This window comes from Odocoileus virginianus, chromosome 4, assembly GCF_023699985.2.
Source record: "Odocoileus virginianus isolate 20LAN1187 ecotype Illinois chromosome 4, Ovbor_1.2, whole genome shotgun sequence".
Lineage (NCBI taxonomy): Eukaryota > Metazoa > Chordata > Mammalia > Artiodactyla > Cervidae > Odocoileus > Odocoileus virginianus.
In genome coordinates, this window is record NC_069677.1 from 25,631,426 (window position 1) to 25,642,528 (window position 11,103).

Below are 11,103 nucleotides of genomic sequence, written 5' to 3' on the forward strand. Positions count from 1 at the left end.
AGAGTATAATCAGAAGATACCAGGTATGGATTCAGAGCAGCAGAGTGGGTTGGATGATCTTAATGGCACCACCATTAGATAGCCTGGCAACATGACCTGGATTCTCCACAGAGCAGGCCAGGAGTCTCTCTCCTTAGGAGAGGTGTCTGCCTTTGCTTCTCAGTCTCCCTTTCCTGTAATTTCTTCATTGATTCCACACCCTCAGTAATCATGCAGTCCTCGTTAAACCACACCATGCACTGATGACTCGCGTTAGATATATGAAATAGGTGCAGTCATTTGTAGTTGGCTTCACTTGGGAGCTGCATTCCACTGGAAGTAGCCTCCCTCCACGGGCATGGAAGGTGCTCCCAGCATTTTGGCTAATATCCCTCTGCCTGGGGCACAAGTGCTCTAAGTTCCTTAGTCCTTAATGCCTTAGCAGCTCAGTCAGTTTTTAACAGCCCTTTTTGGCCAAAAGCAATACCTGACAGGTTAAACAAATTAAGTCTATACGTCCTGACAACTTAGTAGCTGTTTGAGAAAAATAGATACAGTTGAAAGAAAAAGTCAGGTTTAACTTTCATTTTTAGAGAACCACAGTGATCTCAAACCTTGGAATCAGTCTGGATATCACCACTTCCTGTTTCACACTGATTTTCATATTACACTTGCTTTTAACACCAGCAGCCACCAAACCCTCAGCTCTCCAAAGATGTAATACCATTCAAAAGAATACTGCATAATTTAATGTTGAAATACCAAACTACCGCAAGCTAGTAGCAAGCATGGCATCTGACAGATGCCAACTAATGCTGTTTTCCCCCTAAATTTAAAATACTCAAAGCACCTTTGTGAGTTCACTGTGCATCCCTGTTTGGGAACCATGGGACTGGAACATAGTCTTGTGGATACATCTAGCTGCAAAGGGATTGGGAAATAGAATCTTTTTTAAAAAATATAAATTTATTTATTTTAATTGGAGGCTAATTACTTTAAAATATTGTAGTGGTTTTGCCATACATTGACATGAATCCACCATGGGTGTACATGTGTCCCCCATCCTGAACCCCCCTCGTACCTCCCTCCCTATCCCATCCCTCTGGGTCATCCCAGTGCACCAGCCCTGAGCACCCTGTCTCATGCATCAAACCTGGACTGGAGATTCATTTCACATATGATAATATACATGTTTCAATGCCATTCTCCCAAATCATCCCACCCTCACCTTCTCCCACAGAGTCCAAAAGGCTGTTCTATACATCTGTGTCTCTTTTGCTGTCTCACATATAGGGTTATGGTTACCATCTTTCTAAATTCCATATATATGTGTTAGTATACTGTATTGGTGTTTTTCTTTCTGGCTTACTTCACTCTGTATAATAGGCTCCAGTTTCATCCACCTCATTAGAACTGATTCAAATGTGTTCTTTTTAATGGCTGAGTAATATTCCACTGTGTATATGTACCACAGCTTTCTTATCTATTCATCTGCTGTTGGACATCTAGGTTGCTTCCATGGCCTGACTATTATAAACAGTGCTGCAATGAACATTGGGGTACATGTGTCTCTTTCAGTTCTGGTTTCCTTGGTGTGTATGCCCAGCAGTGGGATTGCTGGGTCATATGGCAGTTCTATTTCCAGTTTTTTAAGGAATCTCCACACTGTTCTCCATAGTGGCTGTACTAGTTTGCATTCCCACCAACAATGTAAGAGGGTTCCCTTTTCTCCACACCCTCTCCAGCATTTATTGCTTGTAGACTTTTGGATAGCAGCCATTCTGACTGGCATGAAATGGTAACCCATTGTGGTTTTGATTTGCATTTCTCTGATAATGAGTGATGTTGAGCATCTTTTCATGTGTTTGTTAGCCATCTGTATGTCTTCTTTGGAGAAATGTCTGTTTAGTTCTTTGGCCCATTTTTTGATTGGGTCGTTTATTTTTCTGGAATTGAGCTGCAGGAGCTGCTTGTATATTTTTGAGATTAATTCTTTGTCAGTTGCTTCGTTTGCTATTATTTTCTCCCATTCTGAAGGCTGTCTTTTCACCTTGCTTATAGTTTCCTTCATTGTGCAAAAGCTTTTAAGTTTCATTAGGTCCCATTTGTTTATTTTTGCGTTTATTTCCAATACACTCTGGTAGTGGGTCATAGAGGATCCTGCTGTGATTTATGTTGGAGAGTTTTGCCTATGTTTTCCTCTAGGAGTTTTATAGTTCCTGGTCTTACATTTAGATCTTTCATTCATTTTGAGTTTATTTTTGTGTATGGTGTTAGAAAGTGTTCTAGTTTCATTCTTTTACAAGTGGTTGACCAGTTTTCCCAGCACCACTTGTTAAAGAGATTGTCTTTTCTCCATTATATATTCTTGCCTCCTTTGTCGAAGACAAGGTGTCCATGGGTGCATGGATTTATCTCTGTGCTTTCTAGTTTGTTCCGTTGATCTGTATTTCTGTCTTTGTGCCAGTACCATACTGTCTTGATGACTGTGGCTTTGTAGTAGAGCCTGAAGTCAGGCAGGTTGATTCCTCCAGTTCCATTCTTCTTTCTCAAGATTGCTTTGGCTATTTGAGATTTTTTGTATTTCCATACAAATTGTGAAATTATTTGTTCTAGTTCTGTGAAAAATACCATTGGTAGCTTGATAGGGATTGCATTGAATCGATAGATTGCTTTAGGTAGTATAGTCATTTTGACAATATTGATTCTTCCAATCCACGAACATGGTATATTTCTCCATCTATTTGTGTCCTCTTTGATTTCTTTCACCAGTGTTTTATAGTTTTCTATAAGTAGGTTTTTTGTTTTTTTAGGTAGGTATATTCCTAAGTATTTTATTCTTTCCATTGCAATTGTGAATGGAATTGTTTCTTTAATTTCTCTTTCTGTTTTCTCATTGTTAGTGTATAGGAATGCAAGGGATTTCTCTGTGTTAATTTTATATGCTGCAACTTTACTATTTTCATTAATTAGCTCTAGTAATTTTCTGGTGGAATCTTTAGGGTATTCTATGTAGAGGATCATGTCATCTGCAAACAGTGAGTTTCACTTCTTCTTTTCCAATCTGGATTCCTTTTATTTCTTTTTCTGCTCTGATTGCTGTGGCCAACACTTCCAAAACTATGTTGAATAGTAGTGGTGAGAGTGGGCACCCTTGTCTTGTTCCTGATTTTAGGGGAAATGCTTTCAATTTTTCACCACTGAGGGTAATGTTTGCTGTGGGTTTGTCATATATAGCTTTTATTATGTTGAGGTATATTCCTTCTATTCCTGCTTTCTGGAGGGTTTTTTTTTTTAATCATAAACGGATGTTGAATTTTGTCAAAGGCTTTCTCTGCATCTATTGAAATAATCATATGGTTTTTATCTTTCAATTTGTTAATGTGGTATATTATGTTGATTGATTTGCAGATATTGAAGAATCCTTGTATCCCTGGGATAAAGCCTATGGATTCATGATGTATGATCTTTGTAATATGTTGTTGGATTCTGTTTGCTAGAATTTTGTTAAGGATTTTTGCATCTATGTTCATCAGTGATATTGGCCTGTAGTTTTCTTTTTTTGTGGCAGCTTTGTCAGGTTTTGGTATTAGGGTGATGGTGGCCTCATAGAATGAGTTTGGAAGTTTACCTTCCTCTTCAACTTTCTGGAAGAGTTTGAGTAGGATAGGTGTTAGCTCTTCTCTAAATTTTTGGTAGAATTCAGCTGTGGAGCTGTCTGGTCCTGGGCTTTTGTTTGATGGAAGATTTCTGATTACAGTTTCAATTTCTGTGCTTGTGATGGGTCTGTTAAGATTTTCTATTTCTTCCTGGTTCAGTTTTGGAAAGTTGTACTTTTCTAAGAATTTGTCCATTTCTTCCAAGTTGTCCATTTTATTGGCATATAGTTGCTGATAGTAGTCTCTTATGATCCTTTGTATTTCTGTGTTGTCTGTTGTGATCTCTCCATTTTCGTTTCTAATTTTGTTGATTTAATTCTTCTCCCTTTGTTTCTTGATGAGTCTGGCTAATGGTTTGTCAATTTTATTTATCTTCTCACAGAACCAGCTTTTGGCTTTATTAATTTTTGCTATGGTCTCTTTTGTTTCTTTTGCATTTATTTCTGCCCTAATTTTTAAGATTTCTTTCCTTCTACTAGACCTGGGGTTCTTAATTTCTTCCTTTTCTAGTTGCTTTAGGTGTAAAGTCAGGTTATCTATTGTGACTTTTTTCTTGTTTCATGAGGTAAGCCTGTATTGCTATGAACCTTCCCCTTAGCACTGCTTTTACAGTGTCCCACAGGTTTTGGGTTGTTGTGTTTTCATTTTCATTTGTTTCTATGCATATTTTGATTTCTTTTTTGATTTCTTCTGTGATTTGTTGGTTATTCAGAAGCATGTTGTTTAGCCTCCATATGTTGGAATTTTAAATAGTTTTTTCCTGTAATTTACATCTAATCTTACTGCATTGTGATCAGAAAAGATGCTTGGAATGATTTCAGTTTTTTTGAGTTCACTAAGGCTAGATTTATGGCCCATTATGTGATCTATCCTGGAGAAGTTTCCATGTGCACTTGAGAAAAAGGTGAAATTCATTGTTTTGGAGTGATATGTCCAATAGATATCAATTAGGTCTAACTGGTCTATTGTATCATTTAAAGTTTGTGTTTCCTTGTTAATTTTCTGTTTAGTTGACCTATCCATAGGTGTGAGTGGGGTATTAAAGTTTCCCACTATTATTGTGTTATTGTTAATTTGGGAAATAGAATCTATTTAGTGGTGTCTGCTTTAATGAATAAAATATTTAAATACTTATTTTATGCTTTTGTTCTCAGAGGGATGTCTTATATCTGTTTATGAGTTATTCAAGGGCAGCTGCCTTGTAAGAATGTGCTTAACAATGTGTGCTTAGTCACTCAGTCCTGTCCGACTCTTTGTGACCTCATGGGCTGTAGCCTACCAGGCTCCTCTGTCCATGGGGATTCTCCAGGCAAGAATACTGACTGGGTTGCCATTCCCTTCTTCAGCCAATCTTCCCAACCCAGGCATTGAACCCTGGCCTCCTGAATTGCTGCCAGATTCTTTACCATCTGAGCCACCAGGGAAGCCTTGCCTTGAAAGAATATAACCATAATAACAGTTACCATTTATGGAGCACTTATATATAATAAGTAGTCTGCTAAAGTGCTTTTTATATATGTTCTCAGTTAATCGTTACAATACCTTTTGAGGAAGGTATAGGTAATATTCCTATTACATAGATACATATTTGTATATAAAAGGAAACTTCTGTTTAATTAAGTATCTTGTATAAAATCACATAGAAATTAAGTGGTAAAGCAGAATTTGAATAAAGTTATCTGATTTTAGAGCCAACTCTCTCTCTTTCTATTTTTTGATCACACTGAATGACGTGTAGGATCTTAGTTCCCTGAACAGGGATCAAACCCATGCCCCCTGCAGTAGAAGCATGGAATCCTAACCACTGGGACTGCCAGGGAAGTCCCTAGAACCAACTCTCTTAACCACCATATACTTTTACATTTGATATTTGCTGAAGGAAAGTTATGACCAACCTAGACAGCATATTAAAAAGCAGAGACATTACTTTGTCAACAAAGGTCTGTCTAGTCAAGGCTATGGTTTTTCCAGTAGTCATGTATGGATGTGAGAGTTGGACTGTAAAGAAAGGTGAGTGCTGAAGAATTGATGCTTTTGAACTGTGGTGTTGGAGAAGATTCTTGAGAGTCCCTTGGACTGCAAGGAGATCCAACCAGTCCATCCTAAAGGAGATCAGTCCTGGGTGTTCATTGGAAGGACTGATGTTGAAGCTGAAACTCCAATACTTTGGCCACCAGCGAAGAGCTGACTCATTTGAAAAGACCCTGATGCTGGGAAAGATTGACGGCGGGAGGAGAAGGGGACGGGACGACAGAGGATGAGATGGTTGGATGGCATCACCAACTCAATGGACATGAGTTTGGGTAAATTCCGGGAGTTGGTGATGAACAGGGAGGCCTGGTGTGTTGCAGTTCATGGGGTCGCAAAGAGTTGGACATGACTGAGCGACTGAACTGCATAAATGAGCAATATGATGTATTTGTGTTGGCATTATTTACTATTCCACCTATACTAAAATAAATCAATGTTGTCTTTTACATAGTAACTATCTTCAGAGGATTCAAAAGATTGAATTCTCACAACACCCCTGAACAAGCTTGAAGGAGAAGAGAGGCTTGTTCAAAGTAATTCAGTGTCAACTTTCCCGCCTCCTGCTCTAAAATAATACAGACAAAAAAGGGGGAGACTGATGTACATCTCAAGTTGATATTAGCCTGAGTCCTTTACTTGCAGAGGTGTGACATGAAAACATTTTGTTAACACCTTGACTACCCATTTTTGTTGCAGGAGGCCGAGGGAAAGATGGTGCCCCCATCATCACTTTTCCAGAGTTTGTGGGGTTCAAGCACATCCTAGATGAAGACTTCCTGAATGTCATGACCTACCTAACTAGTGTCCCCAGGTGAGCTGAACACAGTACTCTGCTGCCTTCCTTGTCACTGGGTTTATCCTGAATTTCCCATGTGGTAGTACTGGGTTGTGATGGGATCTTCCATGAGCCCAGCTCACACTGCTGTGTTATGGCCAATTTCACTTATCCATCAGTCAAAACAAGGGATGTGGAAAGAGACTAGAAAACAAAGTTACAAGAGCATCAGTTTTATTATGGTGTGCACATATGAAGTACTTAATAAAATTGTTAAGTGAATGAAAAATTGATTGACTAGCTAATGCTGATTTTGTTCCTTCAGGTTCATTGCTCTAGATTAAGGTGATCCTGGTTTCCTGGGGCCTGTTGTCTAAGACACCTGGCTTCTGCTCAAGAGGCTCAAGCCAAGTTAGGAGTCACTTCATTTATTTCCCCTAAATAAAGAATTTAAGGGTATATTTTATGACTATCATTGTCAGATGGAAAAAAGTAAGGCATAGAGCAAGGAAACTAAAAGTCCAGAAATAAAAACTGTGCCTATAGCTGAGATCAAAAGAGATATTTTGGGGCATCTGCTACTTCTACCCTCTCGGGCCCAGGTCTCACATATTTATGCCACTAAGTCAATAAATAGCCACATCTCCTAGGGATGGAAAGTGGGACAGAGTTCATATTGGTGATAAATATTTCACAGACAGAGGTGGAGCTGACTGTGGAGTCCAAACTCCCTGGGAGCAGACTTAGCCCATAAAGGCCCTACCTTCCATGGGTCTGTGTCGCTTATGATACTGTTACTTAAATGCTTTGTGGTTAGGAGTTTACACAACAGCCAGGGGTGTGCTGTTTTGCTTGCTTTCCATCTGCTCCATATGATTTAGAAGTAAACTCGGTGATTGAAAGTATACCTGGAGCCTGATCCCACCTGCAGAGATTAGGAAGCTAATTAGTTTGCTTTAACCAAACCCACTTTAAGAGATATTTTGTTTTGTTTTTTTTTCACCCTTCTTTCTCCTTCAGAGAAAGCTATGGATTTATTTTTAGTGCATTTCTTCAAAGATCAGTGCTTAAATTACATTTTACCTTATTCTTTATCTCTGATACAAGAGTATTGTAGACATTATATAGACAGGAGAGGATTTGGGCTTTGTTGGTTTGAGAAAGGATGCTGTACATCTCTGGGCTTTGCTTACATGGTTCTCTCTGCAGGAACACCTCTGTCACCCTTCTGGGCCTGTCTGACTCTTGCAAAATCATCAGCCCTCAGTCTGATCTCATTTCTTCAAGGGAATTTGCCCTGACCCCAATTCTGCTCTCACAGACTCTTTATTTCCACAGACTCTTTATTTCCACAGTACCCCTTGTATAATGCCATGGTATATGGAAATCATTTCTGTGTCTCCTATTAGACTGTGAACTACTCAAGAATAGGGGCCAATGCTTCTTTTCTTTTTTTTCCTTCTAGCCCAGCACATGGTAGGTTCTCAAGAAGTAATGTTGGTGGAATTTCCAGTTCCGATCTGGTTCATTTCAATCAAAGGGTGTTTGTTATGCCGTGAGAAACAGGTCACTGAGAGACGGAGGGGAACCCCACTTCTTACTCCTGCCTTTTCCTCCCAGGGTTATAGGGAGTTGAACTTGGTCTCCCTCTTTGGCTCAGTTGCCTTCCAGAACATTGACCTATCAGTTTAGCAACTTCTGTGAGGAGCAACATGCAAGAGGGTGAGCAGGGAAGTGGGTAACAGGTAGAAGTGCCTCTTCCCCATTATGATTATATTGCTTTAAACTTACAATTTAATTTTACTGACTCAGTGGATGGAGTCATATGCTAAATTAAGTGGGTCATTTTCATATTGTATTTGCAACCTTTCCTGAGTCACCACACTGAGGACCAGACATTGAGTGCCACATGACCCAGTGTGGAAGGAAAGCATTAAGGGGTAGAAACCCTATCTCACAGCCAAAAAAAAAAAAAAAAAGAAAGAAAAATCAAGAGGCTGCTGTTTAGGCCTGATTTACCTTTTCTGCTCTATGCTTTTGTATAATTTCTTATAGACTTGGGAGTATTTTCCTTTCCTAGAATGCAGTTTGTCTCTTGAGAAAGAGTAACTGTCTGACCAGTTATTCCCCTTTTCTTCTTCCTGGCATTTGTTCATACTAGCTCACTGCCCCACCCCTTGTTCCTTTCAACATAAAACAGAGATAATGAGTAAGAAGGCCTGAAAGGAGAATTTGACCTGAACTTTGTTTCTCAGTTGCCATTTCAGGTTCCAAAGAATGAAACCACTCTTGTTCCTTTTTATGGCTGGTATTTATCACAGTTTGCATCTTCCTAAATGTTACAGTGGTTACCAGACACCAGAACTTTTTCCAGGTTGCACAATGGTTTATAGGCAGGTGGCATGACATACAACAAGGAATGTATGCACAACTGATGCACTAGAAGAGGAGAAAGACAGGATGCTCAGCGCAGGGAAAGGAGAGCTCTGTGCCTGAAATTAATAAGAATCTCTCATTGTGGTTGTGTTGGGTGAGTGCTGAAAGGCTTCCCACAGCTCATTTTTTTATCAGATCTTTGCTGAATGCCATCAGTGTGTAGAGAGGTATGTTAGGTGCCATAAAGGACCACAAGACCATACAACAATATCTTGAATCTCACATGACTCTGTTGTTATGATATTTTGTGAAATATGTGAAGAAAATGCTATAAGGGCTCAGAAGAGAGAAGAAGCACTTCAGACAGGAAAAAACAAAGAAAGCTTCAGGAGTGAAGTGTCCTTGAAGGATGGGTGAGATTTCCACATATAGATCAGAGAGGGACATTCCAGAGAGAGAGAACAGGATGGTGTTTAAGAACTTTGGACACAGCTCAAACCTGGATTGAAATCCAGATTCTATGGTCGCTAGCTGTGTGATCTGGGGTAGGTGACTTGACTTCTATTTCCAACCCCCTGGATTTTGAAGTTTTAAATAGAGCTTGTTTAGGGAATTACAGACTATCGAGGTTGTCCATAACAGGGTGAGGATCCTTTTCAGATAGTAGTGAGAAATGAGACCTGGATAGACAGATGGGAACAGATTGGGCAAGGTGTTTTCCATGATGCTAAGAAGTTCAGGCACAGTGAGCAAGACCGGGCCATTGGACATTCTGAGGAAGAAAAAATGGCAACCAGATGAATGTGGTGGTGGTGTGCAGGATGGACCAGAAGGAGTGGAGGAAGGGCGGAATTAGGGGCTTCTGCCCTGTTGTTGTTCAGTCTCTAAGTTGTGTCTGACTCTTTGTGACCCCATGGACTGCAGCATGCTGGGCTTCTCTGTCCTTCACTATCTCCTGGAGTTTGCTCAGACTCATGGTTATTGAGTTGGTAATGCCATCCAACATCTCATCCTCTGTCACCTGCTTTTCCTCCTGCCTTCAATCTTTCCCAGCATCAGGGGCTTTTCTAATGAGTTGGCTGTTTGCATCAGGTGGCCAAAGTATTGGAGCTTCAGCTTCAGCATCAGTCCTTCCAATGAATATTCAGAGTTGATGTCCTTTAGGATTGACTGGTTTGACCTTTTTGCTGTTCAAGGGTCTCCCAAGAATCCTCTCTAGCACCACAGCTCAAAAGCATCAATTCTTTGGCACTCAACCTTCTTTGTGGTCCAGCTCTCACATCCATACATGACTACTGGAATAGGTGCAAAGTGAAGAAGGGATGAGCTGCTGAGGGCAAGAGGACTAGACAGAAGGGGATGGATGGAAAGAACAGGCACTGGGGACTGGCGGAGGGGGGAAGGAGAGTGAGGAACCAGCTGTGATCCTTAGCTTTAGGAATTCTATTCACAATCAGATCTTTATGCTTTTACATGTCTAGGCACATGGAATTGAGGTTTCATTTTAAACATGTCTTCAGTGGCTACATATTGTAGCTGAGTGGTTTGAAAAGGCATTAGTAAAATATTCTGAGGCACAGAAATGGCCGACTTTTTAAAAATTCCAATTGCTTTTCTAAAAATCATATTTGTATAACTAAGCATACATTTTTATTACCCTACCCTCTGTTTGGTTTCTTTGTTTTACTCACAGTTATGTGTTCATTACTTGAGAGGGATTGGAGAAGTTACTTTTATTAGATAGAAACAAGAGCCATATTTCATAACTGTGAATTTTATGATTATTTACTATTTCTAAAGGTCTTTTTCTATAATGAATCTGCTGAGAAGCCTATTTAAGTTTGAAAAATTCTTCCATGTCCATTTTCCTCTCATAGAGTCTGATGAATAGTCCTTGAGAAGACTCATATCCTCTTTTATGATATGCTGTCTCATTGAATGCTGTCTGACATTTCTACTTTGGGAGGAGGGGAGGAGGACAGCATTATTATTTGGCCTGTGAATTCTAAAGAGACTTGCTCCTTTGTATTGAAAGACTGAATGGGATTATAACAATCTGTCAGCTTTAAAAACCAGCCTTATCAGAGAAGTGAGTTTGATCTGGGCTTCTTACTATTATGAAAGCAGTGGAAAAAGTCCCTGATTTTAAGTAGTTTTAAATACTATAAATAGGAAAAGTGCTGCTTTGATTGAGTAGCTAAAGTAAGATGTGTCTTTTCCTGGTCTGGCTGTGGAATTGCTCCCCCATATCAGGAAAATGGAATCATTCATTTGACTCCTAGG

At 39.6% G+C, this 11,103-nt stretch overlaps 1 protein-coding gene across 4 annotated transcripts in view; it reads left to right on the forward strand.

Annotated features, from left to right (window-relative positions):
* The window catches only part of MCF2L2 (MCF.2 cell line derived transforming sequence-like 2), a 269,424-nt gene that overhangs the window by 59,677 nt on the left and 198,644 nt on the right, over window positions 1–11,103 (forward strand). For all 4 annotated transcript variants that reach the window (XM_070466335.1, XM_020879915.2, XM_070466334.1 and 1 more), the window contains exon 3: window positions 6,366–6,480. In XM_070466335.1, the coding sequence (XP_070322436.1) occupies window positions 6,366–6,480 (115 nt within the window). The remainder of the gene's footprint in view (window positions 1–6,365; window positions 6,481–11,103) is intronic.